Consider the following 25806-nt stretch of genomic DNA (forward strand, 5'->3'; position numbering starts at 1 on the left):
AATTAAAATAATTATTAGTAATTAGTCAGTACTAAAAATATGCTTTTCAAAAGGCATCACTTAAATCAAACAATAATATTAAAATAAGTTTATTATTACAGGTAAAGCAACAATTACTCACAAATACACAGATTTCACATGTTCTGCAAATGGGTATTTTATCATTACCTTATCGATGTCTGTTGGTATATAAAGTCGGTATGAGATCTATATTAACAGTATAAATATGTAACTTATTCTAAGCTTTAGCTTTACATTTAAAGGTACTGTACCCTCTGTGCTCAAGCAGGACTTTTCATTCTCCAGGAAACGCATCATTGCCATCTTGTGGCTACTGAAACATAAATGTAGAAATAAATTCCAAGTTTCTAAGAAGGACCAGCAACATTAATTTACGGACACATAGGTGCACATTTGTTCTGGTTTAGAAATAATAATGCCAGTCTTGGTTGAGCATATAAACTGAGACAAAATGCACATAAGGTGTTTAGTCAAAACCTACTTAGATTTAGATCTTTGTGCAGCTGTTTTGTACTATATAGTACTCATAGTGAATGGCTATGTCATCTTTTTGAAACTGATCCTTGATTTGTTTACTAAAAACTACTCCTTTCTACTTATATACGATAAAGAAAAATCTTTCTAGTGTGAAACAGATGTTTTTCTCCTCACTCTTTCTGGGTTCCTGAGAAATGTCCACTCAATACTGGTTGAAATAAAACAGTTGCACAATTAAGAAACACTGTGAGTCAAACTGTGAGAAATTGTTCTTTGGCATTTTGTGGAAACATGTTAGAACTGCCTGTTTTCTTGATCTCTACGTGATGCAAAAGAGTGCAATTACAATACTTTTCAACTAAAGGTTTTGACATTTTATCTTTCATTCATTCCCGAGTAAGTCTAAGAAACAATTGGCTCTCAGTGCAATTTCAGGACACATTTTAAGGAATCACTGGAGCAACAGTAAAGAGCACTAAGAATCCAAAATTCCCTTCATTCAAACTTTTAATATTATTGCAGCTGGCATCAAACTGTGGCATGGGGTACAGTATGTTTCTCTCAGAAGGGGGCATCGGGCATCTAATTCATTTGATAACATTTACATATGCAAAAAAATACAGTACATGTAATTGCGTGTGTTTTCAAAAGGTTTCAATGAACCTTTAGGTTAAACAGAATTAAACATCACAAGCTTCCTAACACCAAGGGACAGACTTTGCCTTGAAAAATAATTACATAAAAAAGGAAATGTGACAAACCCAGACAGCTGTACTACTATAACATTGCAAGGGCAGTGATGTAAGAGATGAGAGAATACCCCACCTCCAGTTGGTGGCAGACCAACTCAGCTGTTACTCTGCTCTGGCCAGGCTGTAGAACTCTGCTTTGGAATGTTCCCCTTGTGTTATAATATGTTTTGCTGAATGACTAAGACAATGTTCCTAACCACATAAGGAAAACGAGCAGACTGCCTTTCTTCAGTTAATATAACCTCACTTTCAAGACCTTGTATATCACATAAATCTTTTTAATGCACAACGCTTATAACCAAAATCAAAAGAACGACCAGTACGTGTAGTTATTTCACTAAGTCCACATTATGATGATAATTAAATTAATTTATATAGCACCTTTTATCCAAAAGGACCCCAAAGGATTTTACATTTAGGAGGTGGACCAACTTTATCCATCACAGAAGTGCAGCAACTAACTGGGTGAAAGTGAGTATGCACCTACAGCCCCTCTATAGTACAGATGAGTTGGAGAAGAGAGAAATTCTTTCACTTATTGAATTAAGGGAGAACATTAGAAAGGGCAGATTGCTGAAGTTCAGAGCACAATTCAGCAAGGACACTGGAGTTAACATGTTTACACTCACTAACACTGCCATGGAAATAGGTCATGGGAATACAGAATATGTGGAATATGGAGTCATGGATTCAGGTTAAACACCTCTTCCAAAGAATGGCCCCTTCTACAGCACACTGTTCCCAGTACTGGGCTATTGGTTTTAAAATTTTGAGCCAGAGGGAAAAGTGCCACCTATTGGTTTATCAACATCAGTTACTGCAGAAACTTGGTTTTCCTTGACGATCTCCCATTCCACTACCGGCCAGACCCAGCCCTGCTTACTTTCCGAGATCTCATAGCTACGAAGTGATAAGGCAGCTCGCAAATGCTGCTACTACAGTATAACTATCAATTAAGGAAAAATTAAGGTTGCTGCTGGAAGAGGTGTTAGTGGGGCCAACAGGGGGCGCTCAAACTGTGGTCCATGTGGGTCCTAATGCCCCAGTATAAAGACGGGGACACTACACTGTAAACAGGCGCCGTCCTTCAGATGAGACGTAAAACCAAGGTCCTGACTCTCTGTGGTCATTTAAAAAATCCCAGGGCGTTTCTTGAAAAGAGTAGGGGTGTAACCCTGGCATCCTGGCCAAATTTCCCATTGGCCCTTACCAATCATGGCCTCCTAATAATCCCCATCTATGAATTGACTCTGCTCTCCTCCCCACTTATAGTTGATGTGTGGTAAGCGTTCTGGTGCACTAAGGCTGCCGTCGCATCATCCAGGTGGGATGTCCCCATTACCTGTAAAGCGCTTTGAGTGGAGTGTCCAGAAAAGCGCTATATAAGTGTAAACATTTATTATTATTAACTATGTAATCACAAAACAATCACATAAAAACAAAAAGGCGAATTGAAAAAAAAAATCTTTGTGCTTTTAAGTGAAATGTACAATTACTCTAATTTACAAAGAAACAGCCATTCGTCCAGTGAACACCATGCTAGTGTACCCTGTAATCGAAACTTTCCTGGAAATTTTATTATGGCTTTTAAAATCTAAATTAACTAGTGAAAAACCTCTAATTCTTGCTGGAAATTTGTCAATACCCATTATGTTCACGGACCCATCTTTCCTTAGCTCTCTCTTCTGGCAGAACGGTAATTGATTATCTGAGTTACTGCCAGACTAGCTCTTCTTCCGTATTGACAGTGTATTTCATTGGGTGTTGAAAGATATGGATGATAATGAGCACCACAAAATTTCAGGGTCCCTATAATAGACCCTGAAAGCACACTGTCCTCTCCCCACTTGTTTCTAGTATCTGTCTTTATTTATAGTTGCATTAAATCTCTCAGGAATAAAAAGAAGCAAAGAAGAAAAATGGCTGTGATGTTGATGATTATAATATATCAACAACACAACAAATATATTACAACAACATCACTCTCCCCTCTCTCCAACAAAAAGGGATGATGTAAGTGCTGCAGTGGGACAATTTACTGTATATACAGCACAGGATTTTTTAAAACATTGCCTTGAAAAAATGTCTTGAATAACAGGTGTGATTTGTAACAATATTTCAATTTACCTCACACAGAACAACATTTGTACTGTGGCTGTTATTGTAAGTCTGGAAAAAACAAAGAGGCAATTTGATCATGAAAACTTGATATTGAAGTTAATTTAAGACACTTGATTTGGTGGTTGCGGGTTTAAAGCAAGTAATAACAGAAAGACGAGAAAATATATTAACGTTACAAAAAGAGTTTACCCAGAGCTTGATCAGGGTAGAAGATGAAACAGCTGCAGTGTGGTAATATTAAAATCATATCCTAAATTGAATCAGAAATTCTATGATAAACAGAGCTCCTAAAATAATGCACTGTTTATACAAGATGATAAAATGGAAAATACCAGAGTGCCATTACAGCATACTGAAAACTGCCCATGAGCTATTGATACAGTAGATCCTAGATTTGTATATGAAATACAAGCCCACACTTCATTATCTACAGGGCCTGACTTTCAGTATCAATCTGTCATCATAAAACTGCTTAAACTGGTACAGTAAAAGAAAACACACAAGAAACATACTTTAACTTGAGAGAGGCCTTCATTTCTTGTGTATATTAGTTATGATTAAAGTCAAATTTCTACCTTAGTCCCAAAAGGAAAAAAAAGCATTTCATCTTACTTATTTTCAGACTTTACAAATTTACAAAAGTTCACCTTTTTACATTGTGGAGCTCCAATTTCAAAAGGCGTAGAAACATGCAATAGTGTCTTTACAAGATTTAAAGCTATACAGCTGCATCACCACATAGTTACTAAACCTCTGGTATTCCACATAAAGCCATAGATGAACTCCAGATATGCATGTATTACCATTACTTTAGTAATACTAAAGGTATACATATTAATTCGATTCAAATGTGCAATTACTCAAACATTACTACAATACGCATTTTCCCCCGTTTGTCTAGACAGCCTTTTATTTTCATTGCTACACACACATGTAGAGCAATACCCAAACTCTCTCTCCAGACACTACTGGCAATGTTCACAGCTCTTGAAGCTCCAGTTAATAGTTCCAACTTCAAATTAACAAGAAGTAAAATTGATATTTTTGTGATACAATATCTGTATGGAAAAAAATGATTTTGAATGGCTGCATCTGTATGTCTAAATGACAACAAATCTCGGAAGAGACTTAGGAAAAGATATTCCTCTATTCAAGCTATTTCAAAACTACTGGGGTTTGGACCTACAGGGTAACAAAATATTTGCAAAATCTCCTCCTCTTGTAGGGCTGCTTCTGTAACCTGATTCACAATTTATTCTGTGAAGCCTCCACTCCATTTAGAAATTACTTGCATTTCTTAGATGCCACTTTGAACAGCTGATCTTAATTGGTGATGCGAGCCACAGAACTTTGAGGTCAGCCAACTGTGAGCTTGAAAAGCAATGCTATTCCATAACTCCCTGTGTTTAATAATCTAAATATTGTTAACACATACAGTATCTGTGGAGCTGCAAAACACTCTTCTTAAATTGTAGATTTACCTGGAAACTTTACTGCTATGAAACGGAATGTTGTCAATTAGCAATAAAATATATTTTTTATAAATTAGTCAGAATTAATTAGTGAATAAATATAGTTCAAACGAAGGGGCTCCAATTTTGTCTGCAGCTATAAATGAACACCCTAAAAAAGGTGTAATAAACTATGTCCATCAGTGAAAACTCACATATTTTGACCTTAGAATTCATATTTCATAGAATTCTGTCAGATCTATTCACATCTGTTGTGGTCTCTTTCACAACTAGTTGACAACTAGCATACAGCATAAACCACAATCTACTGAACAAGCTTCTCTTTAGTTACAAGTTAACTAACATTCAGATATGGACTTTTCCCCCTTTTCAAGTTGTTAGGTAACAGATAAGTCAAGACTTTGACCTGACACCTGACCTGATATTCACTCCCATCTGAGTGAACAAATTCAGAAAGGAAAATGACCCAGTGTTGACTGAGGGACAAGAACGTTTTACTAAGGTAAGATGGACTTAAATGTTGTTTGAAAAATATTTGCCTTTGACACTTAAAACTATTTCCAACTTTCACTTGAAAACCACAAAACTGTATTTTGTTAAAGAAACAAATCGGTATGTTATGTCTTTAGCCCCAAAAATAGTCATGGTAGGAACAGAACAGGGCACAGACGTATAGACAAAAAGATTCCCAAAGTAGAAGTGTTTAAAACCAGTTTCTCTGCATTTGATATTGACTGCACCTGCCAGGACCCACACATCATATCTAAAAACTAGTAGTTGTTATTAGTTCTGGTGAAATATAAACTAATTCAAGTTGCAAGACTATAATGAAACGCATGTCCTTGAAAAGTCTAAAAACATTATTGCAAAGCATTTGATTCTGTTTCTGAGGTGTGGTTCTGTTCTGGAACATGTGATTATTTGAATTGTATTATTTTTTTAGACAAAGAGGATCTATTTTTTCCTAGTTTTCAGAAGATTCAAATTTACATTAGATTCATGGGACACAACGTTTCTCTAAAAGACCAGGCCATGATAATTGGTTAGCATAGCAATGAATTCTTACCGATTTGAGTTCAGGAGAGATCTCCCTGTGGAAATTCATCAATCAAAACCCTGTTGAGGGTTCAATTGCTGAACCAGCATGAAAACAGAATGTGTCCATATTCCCCAGTCTTCAATCCTCACCACAGATAAAAAACAGACACTTTGACACAGATCTATTTACTGAGGCTTTGAAAAACTGAATTCACAGCATGACTGGAATTTGTGCTTTTAGCCATAGATGTCCTTCTGCATTTTTGGTTTTGTTTTTATGTTTCAGATAAACCAACAGAAAAACAAAATATTCTTCCAGTTCCCTTTGTTCTGACACAGCAATAGAAAATTGTGAAAGCTTCGATCATTTCACAAGGACACAAGTTATTTGTATTGCTTTTACAACAGATGACAACTTTCTCTCTTTCGCTTTTCTTAAAGTAAGCTGAAGATAGCATTTTGTATTTGGATGCGTCTTCATCCTGGGTTCCAGCAGTAATTATTAACAGCTGACAGCTTTGCAAGAGAGAGAACTGGGTGTAAATGCTTTTCCTAGTCATGAAAATATGAAATCAAATCAGCGTTTCAGATGTATGTCATATTACTAGTGTATTTCCTACTTTATGTTGAAAAGCTTTTTTTTCAGGTGATCAACTAAAGTTATGTGTACCTTTATTAAAGGTATATTGAGACACAGTTAAAAGCAATCATTACATCAAATAAATGAAGTCAAATAGTGTCCAGTATAGCTTGGATTTTTAAAAACTGTTAATACAAAGTAATACATTTAGTCCTGTAAGACCTTTTTGATTGATTTCCAATTGTTTCTCCTTTGAACAGGTGTTTTTATTAATGAAACTGAAGTTATTATATATAATGTATGTTATGTAAATTAAGATAAAACTACGGAAGTGTATCAACATCGTCACTGTCAGACACAATACAATTTCAAATTATTCATATAATCAGTTATTTGCTCTCAGTATTCACTTCCAGCTTACTCTTTAACAGCCAATTATTCATTATAGAAGAAAAACTTAATAAGCACATTTTTAACGCAAAGCAGTGTTAACTCAACCTCTGAAAATAAGCAGTTTAATTTTTAAACCAATGGTTTGAAGATGGTTCATGAAAAACAAGACGTTACTTGCAGCAAAGTTACTCTTGATTTTTCACCCCTGTTACTTTTCAGGCACCCTGTGTTAGAAGACAATCCCAGTATAAATCATGAGCGTTCCCTACCTGACCCTCTCCATTGGGCACAAGATGCCACTCATAGGACTTGGAACCTGGAAGAGTGCCCCTGGACTGGTCAGTGTTCAACTGTGATGAGAAGTGGCCATGGCAAGCTTGAGCTAAGATTTCAAATAAAAAAAATTAAAATATGTTTGATAAATCACAGGTCACCCATGACCAGCTCCAACCAAAGGGCAGAGGATGGCAGCCCATTGACACAGAGAATCTCAGCTGAATACAGAGCAGAAACAATTAAAATAACATAAAATGTACACTGCAAGATAATGCTGACCTGCATTAAGGATTTTAATAATTCCCTTTATTTTTATTGCAATAAAAGAGATATATAGAACATCAGAGTCCTCTATAATGCAGGCTAAATGAGTAGATGTCTTTACCATGCCCACCACCAAAGAATTTGATTGTCATAGTCGCCTTTATACAAAATATGAAACGTTAAGCATGTTTAATGCATTCAACTAGGACATTCTTCACGCCTTCATTCTACCACACTGAGAAAACAAAAACAAAAGCAATATTTACTATCTGTGAAGAAAATAGGTAAAAATATGGGGGTCAACTGGTATGTCAGATGAGCTGGGGAATTTTCTTACATTTTTACTAGCAAAGGCTGTAAGAAGTATACAAGTACCTATGGATATCCCATGTTCTAGGATTAAATGACACCTGGCTCTGTAGACAAATACAGAAAGTATCCCTCTAACATTCTACATTCAGAGCACACATTGGAAATATTTTATTAATGTTCTTTATTTATTAATTGTTGTTTATTTGCAGGATGTAAAGTAAATAAAGTAAGTAAGCAGTGTTATAACTAAAATGGAGTAAATCTGTGAAGTCTGGCAACTATTCAAGAGCATATCCTATTCTTCAGGTGGCATTACCAGACATGTCTGTAACCGATTCTGGTTTTCTTTTCAAACAGATGATAAATTATTATTCATTACATAACAAATTTGAAAGAAATTAAACTTTGGGTCAACAAGATTCTATCCAAATTCCCCTCATAGTAGAGCAAGATGAAAAAAATGTGCTAAGTGTTGATTTTCCTCAGTTCTAATGTAATGCTTACAAAGAAATGAGATTTGGCTATTCTAAAGAAAATTCAGCATTTTGTTGAAAGCTAAAAAAATATATTGTCTCTGCAAACGCCTCCTGGATATTCTATTTTCTTCTTTGCAGGACAAATACCATTTTTATGCCAAAACATATGCTACAAGCAGTTATTTTAAAACAATTGATTTTTTAATTATTTTTTTTCAGACCTCAGACATGTCCAAAATATGTTGTTACTGCTGATAGAAAGAATCTTGTCTCTCTTGTTGTATGAAAACCTTCTAAATCTATTAGCAAAATAGAGTATTATACAGTAACTGTTTAGTAACCTTTAAAAAAATCATTGCATATATTTACTCAAAATAGAGTGGAAACAAATAGATATGGGACAATATTAAGAGGGAAGATAATATAATCAAAAATTAGGAAGGAAAATGAAAAAACTTGCCCAAAGTTTAGGAAAATGCAACACTTCAGATAACTGCTGCTGTTATGCCGCACTGAGAAACAAACAAGCCTTTTCTGAAATGCCAAACACATTTGATTTAAACAAATTCAGTGACCTCCAACTATGTGGAATTTTATAAATCTAACTCATTTGGTAATTAGCAGTTAATTGATTACTGTTTATTCTGAAGACATCCACTGGGTTGACTTTGTCAAGGTTGTTGAGCAACTGTTAGAAGAGTTGTGTCAGCGGCTTATGAATAACATCTTGGTTCCTTAAGTACAATACGTAGGATACCAACAGGCCCTGGAGATTTATTAACCCTGACAACTTCAATTCTCCATAGACTTCCGCCTCTTCCTTGTTTATACTATAAAAAACTTTGTCCTTCTGTTGGCTGAGGCAGATTGAAATAGTCATTTAGCACACCAGCCATTTCCCTTTCATTGTGTAGATCTTTCCCATTACTGTGCCAGATACATTTTACTTTATTGTTACAATTAATTTTGCTGTTGTGACACAGAAATAACGTTATTATTGATTTTAGCCGCCATTTTAATATTCCTTTCTATGTGTCTTTACCTTTCTAATATTTACACTTTTGCAATTCATTTTACTCCTTTAACTGGATCCTGTTTTTTGATTATTTTATAAAGTGCTTTCTTTACCCTTATATATATTTCCTAATTGATTTGTTAAACCAGTATCTCACCCACATAGAAAAAGGTCTTTCCTTGCCTCGATGGTTTTTGTTCTAAGTATTCAATCAAGCATTTATTAAACCTAAACAAATCTGCAAGAAAAAATAAAAACTACTCCAGGTACTCCCCGTGATACAAAACGTTTGGCTTATTGTACATATACAGTAGTTTGGAACCATTCGCACTCTTTCATGGTACTTTTGCTCTCGTTATCATTATAACTAATGTAATGGTACACATTATTACTGTAATAATACAAATTCACACTATTTCAATATTTATTGAAAAGTACTGTAGTATTCCACCCTACCAGTGATTAACACTGGGACTGTTCTTTAACCTTCCCTGTCCTCTTATAAAATCAGGGAAGTAGCCCTCTTCTTGTTTTTTTACCACACAGAATGTTAGAGAAAACTACTCTCTTTCTCAACCTCTCTCGGTGATTAGCACACACCTGTTAATTAAGGGCAATAATCCCCTATAAGTTCGTAGTCCTGCTGTTCTGCTTTACTTCTCTACTCACTGATATTTTCTTAGAAAAAGGTGTCACTACCTTACTTTAAGAATAAGACTTTAAGACACAGGCATTTAAAAAAAGTACACAAAATGGAACTTATACTTACTGTATACGTAGGACTAAAAAGGTTTTCAGCCATGATTAAAAGGGTAACATTGCAAATGAACACACAGAAGGCAACAAGTGAGAGCATATACATGGTTAGTCAAAATGCCGTCAACAACTTTGACAGTTTATTACAATTTAATTATTTGCGGGGACTCCTGAGATAGGCCTGCCGCACATGTTCCATAGGTGATCCACATTGTGGATACTGTGCAACTGCAGCACCATCTGTGAAGGAGAAAACAAAACTTGGGTAAAATAATTGGCATTTATACTTGTTGACAACATTTTGACTAACCCTGTACATACTTTGACGTAAAGTAGGATTACGCAAGTCAAATTTATGGAAATCGGGGAGCACCTTTTCTTGAGTATAGCAGTGTATTAATACATTAAGTGTATTAATTCTTAGCAGTGTACTAAGAATCTTAGTGTGCCGGTTAATATTTTTAATAAGTGCATTTCTCACCAGGTTAAGCAAGCTGTGCTATGTTCCCTGGACTGTGGCTACAGGCACATTGACTGTGCTGCAGCCTATGGTAATGAACAGGAAGTAGGAGAGGCCTTATTGGAAAGAGTGGGGACAGGCAAGGTAAGTCAAGTTTCTCTTTAACAGCTGAACCGAGGAATTTCAAAGTTAGACATTGCAATTTCATAACCTCTGTCTGAGAAATTAAAATAAAGTAATATTATAAGAACACAAAAAGGTTACAAATGAGAGGAGGCCATTTTCCCCATGTGTTCCATTTGGTAAATTGGCTTATTGATCCAAGGATCTCATCCAGTCATCTCTTGAAGGAAGTCAACGGATAATTAAAACTACTAATTATTATTTAATACTGTCTATTCAGTCCTATCTTCTTGGTTGAAATAAACTGATACTATTGAACCTGTTTATTCTAAAGGAGAAAAATTATTACAAAAATCTGGCTGACAGATGTCAATCAGGTATATGCTATTGGGTAATTAAGCACACTGAAAAGAGCTGTAAACATCCAATCAACCTGTCTCACTTTGAGGTCAGTATTTGTTGTCGAACGTCAAAGTGAAACCCAAAAGAACTGTCTGGTAAAGAAAACCAGATGATTCAAAATCAAGAAAACCTCGATCAGGACCATAATACAGGAACTAGGCATACTGTACAAGAATCAACAATTTAGAATATACTGAGGAAGAATAAGGCAAATATAATTACCAATCATCTAAGAACAGATGGGTCAAAACAAACAATAGTACAGTAGTTGATGACAGAACAATGATCAGAGCTGTCAAGAAAAACCCTAAACAACATCAGTGAAATCACCAACAATCTCCTGTTTGTGAGTAAGTATCAAAAACAACAAATGTGGAAGAATGAGACAGCTGATTCTGTCAAAATCTCTCAAAATGGAAACCTCTCTTCAGTATCAAGAATATAAAAGCCAGATTAGTTTGCTCTGAAGATCAGTCAGAAGCGTTCTGGATCAAGTTGTATGGAGAGACGAGCCCATGATTAAAAGTTTACTAAAGTGATTGTAAAGTCAATGTGTGGAGAAAGAAACTCCAGAAGCTCCAAACAACACCAACTAATCTGTGGTACGGTCTCACTCTTCTATATTGACAATGTAACAAGTGACAGCAGCTGCACAATAAATTCTGAAGTTTACAGAAACATTTTGTCTGTTTATGCAGGAGAAAATGCTTCCATACTTATTGGGCAGCGCTTCGTCATGCAGTATGGCAATGACTCAAAGCACATCTAAACAATGAGAAAATCTCAGAATGGCTTGTCAGTCTCTAGATTTAAACTGAAATGTGCATGCGTTTTATATGCTGAAGAGAAAACATTGCTTGGCAATGCATCATCAAGTATTATACAAAGAGCTTCACGTGCTCATTGCTCAAATGGCATACTTCATACAAGTATTCCTCATTTCTCAAATGGATATGCAACCAAATATTGACTTAAAGTTGACATTTAATGTGAATCTACCCCAATACTTATGGTCACTTGAAAATATTGGGTTAAATGCAAAGTATGTTTTTGTTGTAACAGGACTGAAATATTTCCATTAAATTACATAAAAAATAAAACATGTTGCAGTTATCATTCCTATTGGTCTCATGATCTCAAATACCGATTGTTAGTCTGTAATGCAAAAATAACAGGTTTGACTTTGCTTTTTCAGTACTTTTGAAGGACACATTTTTTAATTAAATGATTTCATAAACAGAAAAAGCTTGCCAAGTCTGGATGCCTGACAAAGCAGGACTGTATTTCAGTCATTGTGTATTTTCGACGAAGTGATATACTGCTGGAAAACTCAATCAACTTGATTCTCACATTCCTTCACCTTAATACAGATCATATGAAAAAAGATTAGATGCAAAATGGAAAGTTAATTCACATTCTTCTGCCCTAACCTTGTTTTCTCTAAAGAACATTAAACGGGAGGATGTGTTTGTGACTTCTAAGCTGTGGAACACAAAGCATCACCCTGATGACGTGGAGCCATCGTGCAGGAAGACGCTGGCAGACCTCGGTCTCCAGTACCTGGACCTGTATCTCATACACTGGCCCATGGCCTTTGAGTAAGTGGGGAACTGCATGAAGTTCCACAGGACTTCACCTAGTATCTATTCTCTGACTACTCTGAACCTTTCATAAACTTGTATAATTCATTTCTGCCCAAACTGGCGTCAAGACAGGATAATATTTGACTGCTATTTGCCCTGTGTAAATGGATAACCGACAACCTGATCTTTAAAAAAAAAAGTCCAACTGCTGTCTACAGGGCATCACATGCTAAGAATTTACAAATGTCCTTTTCCTATTGCTGAGCAACACAGATTAGTGTGCTGGCAATACAGTAACCCAGGTCACTCTAGATTGAGTGCCATCCCTACCAGGTTCAGAAGCAGCTGTTGAAGCTCTGCCCACCCCCACCCCCCCTCACTTGGCAGAAAAAGTCCATTCTTTACGCCAAGCCTTCAGGACAAGTTTCACAGACACGGAATAGTCATGGTTCAAGACCAGGTGTTCACATTAGATAGAGCTGCTATTCAGGGTCTGTCAAACCACTGCTCAGTCTTCTCAAAAGAGCTGTGTTCTCGTACAGGAGGGGGGAAGTGTTGATGCCCAGGAATGATGATGGAACAATGCGACATGGCGACACTCACTATAGGGACACCTGGAAGGCGATGGAAGGACTGCTGGACCAAGGTCTTGTCAAGGCCATTGGACTATCCAACTTTAATGCTAAGCAAATTGAAGACATCCTTAGCATTTGTAAATACAAGCCTGTGGTTAATCAGGTAACAAAACGTTTCTTTCATACATATACAGAAAACTTTCAAAAATGACTAGATTTACTGTACAACTATTAAATGTTGATTTATAAACAATGAAGACACAGATACTCTTACATACTTTGTCTAAGCAGGCACTGCTTCAAATGCATTTAGAAGAACATATTTTTATCAAACTTACCTGTAAATCTATTGACAGACTTTAAATGCGCTGATGAAGGTAGATCACTACTATTACAAAATTCTACTAATGTCATTTAGTAGAATTCTCATTCACAAACAAGAATCAGCGCAGCTCTGTCATAAGACGATGAATTACATTACCTGCATGATCCAGTGCCAGCAGCTAGCTATATTACCCTGGAACTCACAACTGGCAGCCCACTGAAGCTCAGCGGGTGTGAGCCTGGTCAGTGCCTAGATGGGTCCTCCTCATAGCTCAAGGTAATTTGGTTTGATAAGGAGTTCTCAATTTATACAACTGGGATTATCCAGAGCTGAGCGGCCAACCACATTGTAACCATCACGGCACTTAAATTACAGTTAGTAAATGAAAGCATAATAAGAGAGAGAGGAGAGAAGTAAAAACCATTTTAAGGTTTGATTTTGGTTTGTCAACAAAGAACGCAGCAGGTGTTGGGCCCTGAAGGGACTTGTCTTAAAATTAGAGAAAGGAGTTGTGTCCTTAGTACTTGTGGAAATATTCAACTTTTCCTGTCAAAACTGACAGGAAAAGTGTTTTCACTGTTCTTTGTTCTTGCATGAATTCTGTATATGAACCAAATGTAGTCTCCGTTCAGATCACGGGTTTACCTCCTGTGGTTGGTGTATTTTATGGAAACAAGTCATCCTTGCCACGTAAAGATTTGCCTACTAATGGGTAGATTATGGATTGTAAATGTTAGCAAGTACTCATGATTGGATGCAATGTTTAGGGAATCCTGAACCCACTTTATCTGTAGTCTTTAAATATTAGTTTGTTTTTTACTTGATTACTTATCACTTATCACTGACCACTGATTGACCAGTTATCACATATCTATTCACCACCAGGTTCTTCCTGAAAAATCAGAAAAGGTTTGTGACCTCACTTGGTATTCCCTAAGGATTTGGGACCTAATGTTATTATTTAACATTTACAAATCGCTTGTACTCAAGCTGATGTTAGGACTATTTAAATATTAAATTAACCTCTGTTAACCTCCACCTCAAGCATAACACAATATTCTTTCACCATCTAGAGGCCAGCTAACAGTTGATAAAAAATCATTTTCCTACTGCCAGAGTACCACAGATTAGAGTGCTGGCAATAAATTGACCCAGGTCAATCACCTCTGCAGGTTGAGTGCCATCCCTACCTCACTCAGAAGGAGCTGTTGAAGTACTGCCATGATCATGGGATAGCACTGACAGCTTACAGTCCTCTAGGGTCTCCTGATCGGCCCTGGACCTCCCCTGGAGACCCCCAGCTGCTAGATGACCCCCAAATCTTGGCCATCGCAGGCAGATATGGTAAAACACCTGCACAGGTGATCTTAAGGTAAGCACTCTAGCAGCAAAGACCACATATTGAACATTTTACTCTGCTCCTGAGAAACGCTTACAGTGTGTATTAACTGCCTATAACTGCTTGCAACAGAAAGTAAGAAAATATATAGTTCTTTCTAATATTAGACTGTATTTATAATGAAGCTAAATGGGAAATCTTCTCATTGTTTTTATGAATATGCAACATAATATGTTGCAAAAATAGGACCCTCAACTAATCAGACAAGTTTCAGATAGGACCCGCTTGTTCTTCTGAAGGTGGCAGGTGCAGAGAGGAGTAGCCTGCATCCCCAAGAGCACTACACCTTCTAGGATTCAGCAGAACATTCAGGTGAGATGCTCCCACCAGGGGGCTCTACTGAACTCCACTCCATAAGGATACTATACAGTTTCTCTATTAAAAAATAAAATACCTATAAAAAGAAGACATTTGATCATTGAATTATAAACACACTACTTTGATTTCTTGCTACTTATATTCTTCTACATATTTACTCTGCTCATTAAGGCCAGTTTTTTAATTATCAGCCTTTGCAGTAGCATAACTTGCAGTGATGCCAAACACCAAGGATTAAACAAAATACTATTGTATTTTAGTGCTTGGAGTTCAACCGTGATAGTTTTTAATGGTGTCTGTCTTATTTACTGTAAAAAGGTATTTGACTTTACACTGTCGAATGATGACATGAAGCAGATTGAATGCTTAAACCAAAATGAAAGACTGATAATTCCCACTTTAGAGGTAAGTATAAAAAGTGGTGAGTCCTTCTTTTGAATAAAAGAACATCTGTATATGATGCATTACTGTCAGAGTAGTTATGTAGTTCTCCATGTTAGTATTGCTTAAATCCACATTAAGCAAATTTCATACTACTCTACATTGTGTTCCTGCCATTGCAAGGAATCAATCTTGTGAACAGACACTAGAGATACTCTTTACATTATTAAAGAGATTCAGACTTCCCAATGATTTTTCTATCCTAGGAAAGCTTCCCAAAGGAATGAAACACAGGTGACATGTAACTATTAGAATACAGAGGGTGTAGAAAATATTGACCCCCTTTGGACCACATTTTGCTGTTTTACAACCTCAAATTGCAACACATTTAAACAGGAGTCTTTTTGTACATTAATAAAACACATTAAACATTTTGATGGTTTATAATCATTTTTATTGTAAAAGAAAATTTTAAGAAAACACGAAAACTGAAAATCCAGCTTGGACAAGAATTCACTCCTGAGACCTTTAAACATTTAATGTTTAGTTGCTTTCCCTTTTGCAGCACGTCCTTTGCATTATCTTGCAACCAGTTTTTCACATCTTACAAGTTGCAAAGTTGCCCCAGCTGCTGCAGGTTACTGGCAGAGAGGTGGTGTACAGCAATCTTCAGTTCAGTTCCCAGGTTTTCTATGGGATTTAAATCTGGGCTTTGGCTGGGCCACTGAAGGACTTCCACCTTCCTTTTAAGCCACTGAAAGGTTGTTTTCGTTTTGCGTTTTGGGATCATTGTCCTGTTGAAATATGAATCTCCATCCCAGTTTCAAATCTCTTGCATGCTGTTCAGGTTCTGCCTATATTTTGCTCCATTCATTCTGCCTTCTATTTTGACAAGCCTACCAGTCCCTGCCAATGACAAGGAATCCCACAATATTATGCCATACTTCAATATGAGAATGGTGTTTTGTGAGTAACGAGCAGAGCTTTTCTTTCGCCAGACATAACACTTGGCATTAAGGACAAATAACTTTTGTCTCATCAGACCACAGCATTTTTTCACTACATTTTAGAGGCCACTACACAACTTTTTGCATATTCAAGGCGTGACTTCATCTGAACTTTTTTTGAATGTGGCTTCCTCTTCACTACTCAAGTTCAAGTTCACCTTTGTCATTCCATCCATATCCAAGTATACAGTGGAATGAAATACCGTTCCTTCTGGTCCATGAGGCAAATACAGACAGGACAGACAAGACAGGATACATAGATATTGTAGACAGGATACACATAGTGCAAAGTGCAGATAGTGCGAATTACAAGGCAATACATAATACAATACACACAAAACCGGGGGGATTTAAACCCTGTTTCTGGAATTGGAGTGGGTGCAAGTAGATTCCAGGGTGTTGAGGAGCCTGACAGCCCGTGGGGAGAAGCTGTTACAGAGTCTGGTGGAGCTAGCCCGTACACTGCGATATCTTTTCCCAGATGGTAGGAGGGCAAAAAGTTTATGGGAGGGGTCATCTACTATACTGGAGGCCCTGTGTAAGCAGCGTTTGTGATAGGTGACATAAATGGGAGGGAGGCTCCAATGATCTTTTCAGCTGTTTCTACAATCCGTGGTAGGGTCTTGTGGTCTGAAGCGTTGCAATTCCCAAATCAAACAGTGATACAGCTGGTCAAGGTGCTCTCAATGGTGCTTCTGTAGAAAGTGGTAAGAATGGGTGGGGGAAGGTTTGCCCTCCTCAGTTGCTGCAGGAAACAGAAATGCTGCTGTGCTTTCTTGGCTAGAGAAGTGGTATTGAGGGATCGAGTGAGGTCATCTGTAATGTGTACACCAAGAAACGTGGTGCTTCTGTCTCCACGGGGGAGCCATTAATGTACAGTGGGGAGTGATCAGCGTGGGCCCTCCTGAAGTCAATGATCGTATATTTTGTTTTGTTTACATTAAGAGATAGGTTGTTTGTGCATCAGTCCACTAGTTACACTACTCTACTGTACAGCCCAGATGTGTGGAGTACCTAAACTATTCTGGACTCACTTACAGTTTCTCCCGTCTTATGAGACATTGTCGGTCTTTCAGGGTTGTTTTCTGCCTCTTGACTGCATCTCTGACCAACGGCCTCCTTGCCTGGCTGCTGAGTTTTGGAGGACGACCTGGTCATTGAAGATTCTGAATAGTTTTATGTGTCCTCCACTTCCTGATAATTGATTTAACAGTGCTTTGTGGGATACTCTGAGCCTTTAAAATCTTACTATATCACTCACCTAACTTTTGTCTGTCCACAGCTCTGTACCATTTTATACCTGATTGTATAAAATGTCCAAAGGTGGGAACTCACACAGACAGGTGTATTTAACCTTACAAAGACAGATCTGAATGGTTAACCACTTTAAATGCACACAGGTAGATTCCAATTTGTGAAAATGCTGAAGACAGCTGGTTGACAACTAAGGCAAAGCTTATTAAGGAGTGTTAATCTAAGGAGGTAAATACTTTCCCAATAAAGATTTTTAGTTTCTTTCTTTTGACTAGTTTATTTTTTAGCTCCAAACTTTAAAACACATTTACAGTATATTGTAGAGGACATTGTATGGATCAAAAGGGAAAATAAATATATCCCGTTTTCTGGTTCTGGTAACACATCGGAATGTGGCAAAATACAACGGAGTTAAATTTTTTACACCCACTGTAACTTTCAAATGTGTGATATTCTTGTTATACCCACAGAAGGTGATCTCTAGTAAAACCCATTTAAGTTAATTGCTACCATGCTTTATTACCAACCCCCTGCTTAAGTGATACTCCAAAAATCACTATGTAATGGATGGCAGAATAGTATCAAGTATATTCCAAAAATGTGTCCTTCAGAATTCTGACACAGGTGAAGAAAAGGTAACGGTCTTTTTCTCTGCTCACAGAAAGACGGCAAGCGAGTGTGGAGAGATGCAGCTCACCCCCATTTCCCCTTCCACGAGCTATATTAACCAGCACTGTCATCCAAGGACTGTTCACCTCTGATGCCACGCAGACATCCTTCTCTGTCAGGCCAGGAACTGTAAATTCACTAACTAATGTAATATCTGATTCAAGTTAAGAAACTACTCATTCCCCAAGATTTGACATGCACAGCTAATAAAATTAGTTATAATACGCACTTGATTTTCTATTAAGTTTATTCCATTTTTGCAGTCAGAAATTTTAATCCTTTACAACACTGGTTTGTAAGCATGTGTTGGAAGCCAATATAAAATAAATAAATGAACACTTGTGTATCATCCTTTGTATATCCTATAGACACCATGTTCCATACAGCATTTTAGAAAGATCATACAATTTGGAAATGGTCACAAAGGTAATAATTTCATTATGTTTTTTTAATACCAAAAATTTTATTGATAATAGAATTATTATAATACAATAGTAAAAATGTTTTAATTGCTCTAAAATACAAAATTAAATATCAGCAGTATTCTCTTTTAACATGTAATAGTATGTCTACAGAAAAACGCTTGAGATTTTTAGTAAGTGGTAGTAAATTAACTGAGTTACGTTCGGCGTCCAATCACATCCAAGTCGGTGTGGCTACCGTGTAAAAACTTCCCATGTATTAATCAGCAGCGAGGGGACTGCTTTTATGCGGAGAATTTAATTAACAATGACTCATTTAAGCCAGTAAATTCATAGTACCTCAATTCAAATAACTAGGGTGATAATTTAGTCGCTTCACTTGGCATGAAAATAAAAATGGGCAATACTGCCTTAAATCGGTTCATCGAGACATGCAAAGTGGGACGCACGGCCAAAATTTTCATCCCCAGTCACAAATTGAATTAACACCGAGTGTTATTATCAACATCTGTTAAACTAAATATTAAAACTTACCACGGCTGACGAAGAAGCAGTAGTTTATGGTACTGGTTAAAGTGTACACGAGCAAAATGCCAGAATGAACACTAGACCCTTGACTATACACCCAAAATGACGATTCCAGCAGCGTCTATGCCCAAGAAAACCGTCTCGTCCAACACTAAACCCAGTGACGAGCAGGGCCTGATGTATATTTCTCAGCTCTTGAATTCGCCGGCTTGTGAATACAGACTGAAATCATTTTTGGGGAAAACATTCCCCAATTGCTTATCACTGGCGAAGGCCCTGGTCGTTTTTTTTTTAAATTTCTACCTGCTACCTGTCTGATTTTACGCCCGTGTTGTAAATGTTATTTTAAGCAGTTGAATATTTTAAAACAGAAAACTAAGCCGCTTGTAATGCAATGACGCACGGGGTGATAGGTCCATCATCAACACCAGCTCTGAACGAAACTTTGCCCGTTCCGAGTTTAACGCTACTTATTCTTCTTCTCATACCCTGCGTTGTTCTTCTCCTGCTAGTGAACTGTTTCATATTAGGCTACAAGCTAATTACACTCAGTCGGAAAAGAAGGAAAAAACGGCGGCTGAGAAGCTCAGACAGTTCGTATACCATTTCGACACAGTCGACCGGGCAAAGCAGGATAACTAAGCTGTCGGAGGTGCCGTCGTTTGCGAACCAAGGCGGGAGAAGGGAACCACGTTCAGTTTCAACGCCAGGTGTAGCTCAGTCGGTCCCTTCTTCGCCGATGTTGTCCAAGCAGAAGGCGGTGACGGGACAGAGAATTAGTTTTTACCGGCCAGACGGGACTACAGGGGAAGGGTCGGGGTCGCTGAGGCCACCCAGCACCATCCTAGCCGCAATGTCCTCGTCTGCGTCCACCACAAGAGCCGATCTTCCGCACAGACCACGGGTTTTCACGCACAGCTACTCGGACTGGCGAAGGGGCGTCCGGGTCGTGCCGCTGTCCAGTGATTCAGAGGCGGATCGAGCGAACACTGTTCCGCCAAATTCACCGGCGACCGTGGCGCTACCAGGGCGGGTGAGTGCTGGAAATAGTCAAAATCGATCAAAGCCACCTTTGGCTTATGGGACGAGCCTTACAAACTGTGTATAAGATACATTTCTTTTTGAGTAGTTTCTAGAAGTCGAGTGCCGACCGTTTTTCCTGGACTGCATCCATCTTTCCCATTTGATCGGAAATCACGTTTTTCAGTTGGAATCTCTTCAAAGAGCTGTCCGAATTGCGCCAGACAACAGTGTAAAAAGGTCTATGTATATAGTGAAAATTTAACTCATCTAGCACTTGACTGTTTTTTGGTATGAAAATCGAACTGCTCTGATGAAAACAAGGGGCCTTTTTTTGTCGATCGTCCACCCTTCTTCAGTAGCTACGAGTGCAGTTTTAATTTGGTAGTTTGTAGGATGCGGCCCTGTTAAATGTAAACGGAAGGACATGCAGACATAAACTATCCATTTTATGACGGTTTAAGGCCCAACCACTTTAACAACAGCAATGTGTTATTGATACTGTTTTTATTTATGTGATACTGGAGTAATTCTGAAAAGTAATTGTGAGAGACTTTTGTGTAGGACTGTATCTAAGAAAACTAAGAAAGATTTTATGTTACAAGTCATTATATAAGAGCATAACTCCTGTAGCGTGAGGATCCCTGCTAATTTGTGTTGTGAGATAGAAGAAGGAACTTTATTTCAATGTTTCAAGGCTGTATAGATAAAAAAAAAATCTTGGACTTTTACACATGGATAGGTTGGACTACTCTGGAATTTTCCTCCTGGTGCAATTTAAAGCTGTATATCAACTCTGAAAGGTATATTGAACTTATTTTTTAGATTATGCTGCTATTCCAAAGAAAATAATACAAATCAGAGCTGTGATTGTGTCCTTAAATATTAGTTTAGGTTGAAGATGTGGGTGTTAAAATGATGCTATTCTCCATAGCGCAAACGGGGGGGGGGTGTTGAAGCTTGTGAAGAGGAGGCTGAAGATTCTGAAGGTTTTCCAGTTTATTGATTTGATTCATCTGTTGTAGGTGTGCTGAGGTCCTTGCGGCTGCTTCATGGAGCCAGCTGATATAATATCTTTTATTCATTGTTTTGGTGGAAAAACGGTTCGCTCAGCTTCATGAAAATTTGCAGTTCTCATTTACCATTTCTACCACTTGAAAATTGTATTTCTTCAGAAAACATTTATACCAATCCTGTTACCTCAAATCATTTTTAAATGCAACTCTAAACAAAATGGTTAATTGGAGGATTAAGTCACTTAAGATATTGGTTACAAATGTTTTCTTTTTTCAACTTATCCTGTTCAGGGTCACAGCATTAGACTCATCCAGGGTGTATCCTGCCTTGTGATGCCAGTCCATGAGATGGCACACACACACAAACTAGGGACAATATAAAAATTAACCCACAGAGAACAAACAGAATTCACGCAGATAGCACCCCAGGTGTTGAATCCAGGGCTCCAGAACTGATATACAGCAAAGCTAACTACAGCGGCACCGTATAGGGAAACACATTAATTATAAAAACAGCAAAATACACAGTGAATTTATAGTAAGCAGTCTCTTTCTCTACGCTCAAACTGTCCCATGAGACCAATCCTTATTTTATTTTCTAATTTTATATCTCAAACTCAACTCTTTCAATACAAACAAAAGAAAACCCTACAAAGATCACAAATCCCAGTCCTACATATGTCCACTGAAAGAAACAGTGTGTATACAGTATGTCTTAATAAACACTTCAGAAACATCACAAATTGTAGGCCAGAACATTTTTTTCACAATCTCTATGTTATGCAACCACTGCTATTATGTCAGTAGTAGTACTATTACTTCTAAGCTGTGCATTGATAAGGTCATGCCATGGTTTAATGTATTTATTGAGATTATTTATATGCACTTTACTGTGATTACAGAGGTCTTATTAAGGTTGGGGTGTATTGGGGTGTATAATGAGTAACTACTTTAGCTGGCTGCTTCAGGAACCACACCTATTCCAGTCCCTTAACAGATCTGAGAGAGTGAAATCATTCTTGTTTAATGTTATTTGAAATCTAATATTGGGCACTGTCTTCATGTTTTCTTTTTTAAACTAGAACATGTTAAATATAAGGCCCATCCGACGAAGCAGCACAATGGAGCTTCAAAATGAAAGACAAGCCGTTATCCCAAATCCTACTGAGATGATTGGCTTTGAATATGCCAGCAGCATTCCCCCAGAGGAGTCTGAATTAGTTATTTCCGGTAACTCTTCCACCCTGGGGCCTGGACTGGACAGCGATTTTGGAGCCAGTGCTGGTAAGAACTTGAAAGACAAAAGATGGTTTCATATACATTTATTTCTTAATCATATTACATTATAATATAGGGTGATATTTGCTTTTGACTGAAGGCGGTAGCTGGCAAAAATGTTTGTCTGTACTAATCTGTTTTTTGTGCGTGTATCTTTAGAACTAGAGTAGATTTTGTCTTATACCCACTCAATTTGGAAGAGCCAATTGAGTGTTTTTTTAGTCTTTCTCGTAGCTTCGAACCCTGCGACCCCGCACAGGGGAGAAAAAGGAAGTGTCATCCAACCTAGATTCTTTAAAGCTGTCTCTTTTAACATGACACAGACAACACAGCCCTGCCCTATAAGTTTAGTGCCAATTGGAGGAAAGGTGTGTCCCTCACTGACGGTATTGCATGTGTAAGCACCCAGGAAACCACAGTGGGCGCTGTATCCCTGAGAGACAAGGGATCCCTGAGTGACTAATTCCACCCTATCCTCAGGGACACTCAGACAGTTTTATAGCCACTTGGGGTCACAGTCGGGTAGTGATAAGCCAAACTCAAACTCTGAGTCATGAAGCTCAGTATGCACTTCAGTGAGCACCTGTAATAGTAAAGCCACCTTGGAGTATTCTCTATTTTGTATTGTGTCATGGTGATATTATATTTGCACGTTGGACGTTTTGGTTCTGTAGTCAGTATTACCTCAGCTATAAATATAGTAGCAATACAAACCAATTTCATTAATACTGACTCTATCGCTTGTCTCCAGGGATTTCTTTGCGAATCTTGTCGTCAGACAGCGAAGTCTTCCCTACCACTGTCAGGGCCTCAGGGTTGGATTGGGATTATTATGACCCCAGCTACAAGAGACGAAGCCAAATGCACAGACACTTGCAACACGTGCCCACGGTCAGCACCAAGCAATACTGGGTTTAACTGAACCTCAAACTCAACAGCTCTATCGAGAGCCACACAGCACAATCACTTCTGAAGGCACAGATACAAGGATAAATGAAAAATTCTGCAATTTTGAATGTATATTTAGAACTATAGTTAAGAAACACTTTAATTAACAGTGCACAATTATGTTCTAATTAATTTTTTAGTTTAAAAAAAAAATCTGAATATTTTTTGTTCCGAGAATTGAGCACACAGCAAAAATCTCACTTTTCAAGAAGATAAAGCACGTTTCATAAAATCTGTTCTCTTAACATCACGAAGGTAGACGCTAGCACCACATCTAACAGTCCAAACACTTCTGTTTAAAAGGTATTCACAAATTTAACAAAAACATATTCAGAAATGTTTTTTTTTTGCCAGGAAAATTAATCTACCTTCACTTATAAAAAATTTAACCATTGTTTATATTTCTAATTTAGTGAAGCACTTTTGTTTTTGCACTATTTATGCTAGGTATTATAAACCACAGATAAAAAAAATATTTGAAAACAATGTTGTGTAATTTATAATTATTTTGGGGGGGAAATGCAAAATATATGTAAATACTGTATTGTAATAATAAAATATTTTATAATATGAACCTACTGAAATTTTGTCTATGCTTTCAATAAGATCTCCTACCATTTATCCTTCCATCCAAGATCAGAAAGGCACTTATCCCTGGTAATTAACCATGGTTATGGACTCCAGTCCATTGCAGGGCACAAACACACACAATTTAAAGATGTTAATTTATCAAGCCTCCATGTTTTTGGAAGGTGGATGGTGATATAATGTAGTTTGGTACTTTATATATGATTATGTCAATAAGTTTGTGGAAGCTCATAATTAAATTTGTTGTAGACAGATCTCTGTATCACTTGTGTAGTTTCCTCTGAATTTAATACACTTGGGACTCAGATCCTTTTGAAATGTCAGCAAAACAGAATGTTCCTTCAGGCTTTCATAATGTGCAAACATTGTAACATGAAAGCCTTAAGATTAAAAACTGTAATCGCAGCACTGGAGTGTCGGGTGCTAGAAACTGCATTGAAAAATTGTGGGTTGAGAGCTGTCAATGATTTTTTATATTTTTCCTTCTACTTGTCAGTTTGAGACACCTTTAAGTTCACAAAAACAGATAAGCAACTCCACTGCCGACTAAAGAGGAAACTCAGATGTTTGATCCTTCCAAATCCTTGTAAAGGGCTCAAAACATAGAATCTTCTTTTCTCACAAAAAAGCACAGAGGTTGAACAAGAAGAAAAACACGTTTTGACCCTGACCAGAGTGCAGACATCCGGTTCTGTCATTTTTCAATTGTAGGAAGGGAGAATCAGCATTTTCTTCCAGTACATTGTCATGTTAGGCTGCTCCATGTACTAATGGGCTGTCTTAGACTACCCAACCAATATGCAAGTGCTGGGGAACTTTGCAAACATGGACTTGTTATATGATTGCTGTTAAATATTGACAGACATGGTGCACTGGCTGCTGTTGTAATGTCAGTGATTGCAGTCAAATGCCTGCCAGATATTGGAACACATTATGCAGGTTGAGTAGACTTTAAAAAAATCAATCTTACCTTGAGAGAATGATGTGCTATAAGTGAATGAGCTATACATTTCAGTTGTTGAATGTTAGTGTTGGAAAATGAAACAAATGTTAGGATATAGTTACAAGTCTAGAATTTCAAGGGATGTTATTTTACAATTGTACTACTTTCTAGTATAAAGTAATTTAGAATACTGAATACTGTGTTGAAAAATATTGCTGATATGGAAATAACCTAGAGATTATCAACCACATTCATAAGGGATCATCCTAAACTGACAAACTGGGAATTGAAACTAGTTTTGAACACAGAAGAGTGAAGGAACCTAATCCAATTCCAAATCCAAAATTGTCAAAGGCATCAACAAACGCATTCGAGTGGACTTCTTCAGAATCGACAGTGAAACATTAACCAGAGAATACAAGTTGAAACTACATGGAAGTGCACTTAAAATACGAGATCAGGAGGCACTTCTCTACACTAAGGCTTGTAGGAGTCCACAACAAATTAACCTGCTATTTTGTTGAAGCTGAAACCCTTTTTTCAACAAAGAAACAGCAAACAAAGAAAATCTCTTCACCTTACAAACATTTGTTACAGGGATACCAGCACTAACA

The 25806-nt window shown here is 37.4% G+C and overlaps 2 protein-coding genes across 3 annotated transcripts; both read left to right on the top strand.

Moving 5' to 3' along the window:
* Positions 1–5271: 5271 nt before the first annotated feature.
* akr1a1a (aldo-keto reductase family 1, member A1a (aldehyde reductase)) lies at positions 5272–24154 on the top strand. Of its 2 annotated transcripts, XM_088912360.1 has the most exons (10): positions 5272–5345; positions 7074–7192; positions 10438–10557; positions 12385–12536; positions 13064–13259; positions 14594–14793; positions 15060–15132; positions 15457–15543; positions 22518–22719; positions 23465–24154. In XM_088912360.1, the coding sequence occupies exons 2-10, from the start codon at positions 7109–7111 to the stop codon at positions 23629–23631; spliced, it is 1281 nt and encodes a 426-aa protein (XP_088768486.1). In that variant the 5' UTR covers positions 5272–5345; positions 7074–7108; the 3' UTR covers positions 23632–24154. The 2 variants fall into 2 exon arrangements, with proteins under 2 accessions (XP_088768486.1, XP_088768485.1); XM_088912359.1 differs by lacking the exons at positions 22518–22719; positions 23465–24154 and adding an exon at positions 18442–18915.
* On the top strand, positions 18913–22499 carry hwa (huluwa). The gene has a single exon (XM_088912361.1). The coding sequence runs from the start codon at positions 19794–19796 to the stop codon at positions 20505–20507; it is 714 nt and encodes a 237-aa protein (XP_088768487.1). The 5' UTR covers positions 18913–19793; the 3' UTR covers positions 20508–22499.
* Positions 24155–25806: the final 1652 nt, after the last annotated feature.

This window comes from Atractosteus spatula, chromosome 3 (assembly GCF_055471065.1).
Source record: "Atractosteus spatula isolate fAtrSpa1 chromosome 3, fAtrSpa1.hap1, whole genome shotgun sequence".
In the NCBI taxonomy this organism is placed as follows: domain Eukaryota; kingdom Metazoa; phylum Chordata; class Actinopteri; order Semionotiformes; family Lepisosteidae; genus Atractosteus; species Atractosteus spatula.

Coding starts and splice junctions, on each gene's coding strand:
- akr1a1a (XM_088912360.1), top strand. CDS start 7,109: ATGAGCGTTCCCTACCTGACCCTCTCCATTGGGCACAAGATGCCACTC. Junction 15,544..22,517: donor TGATAATTCCCACTTTAGAG/GTAAGTATAAAA, acceptor TTTTTAAACTAG/AACATGTTAAATATAAGGCC. Junction 22,720..23,464: donor CGATTTTGGAGCCAGTGCTG/GTAAGAACTTGA, acceptor GCTTGTCTCCAG/GGATTTCTTTGCGAATCTTG.
- hwa (XM_088912361.1), top strand. CDS start 19,794: ATGACGCACGGGGTGATAGGTCCATCATCAACACCAGCTCTGAACGAA.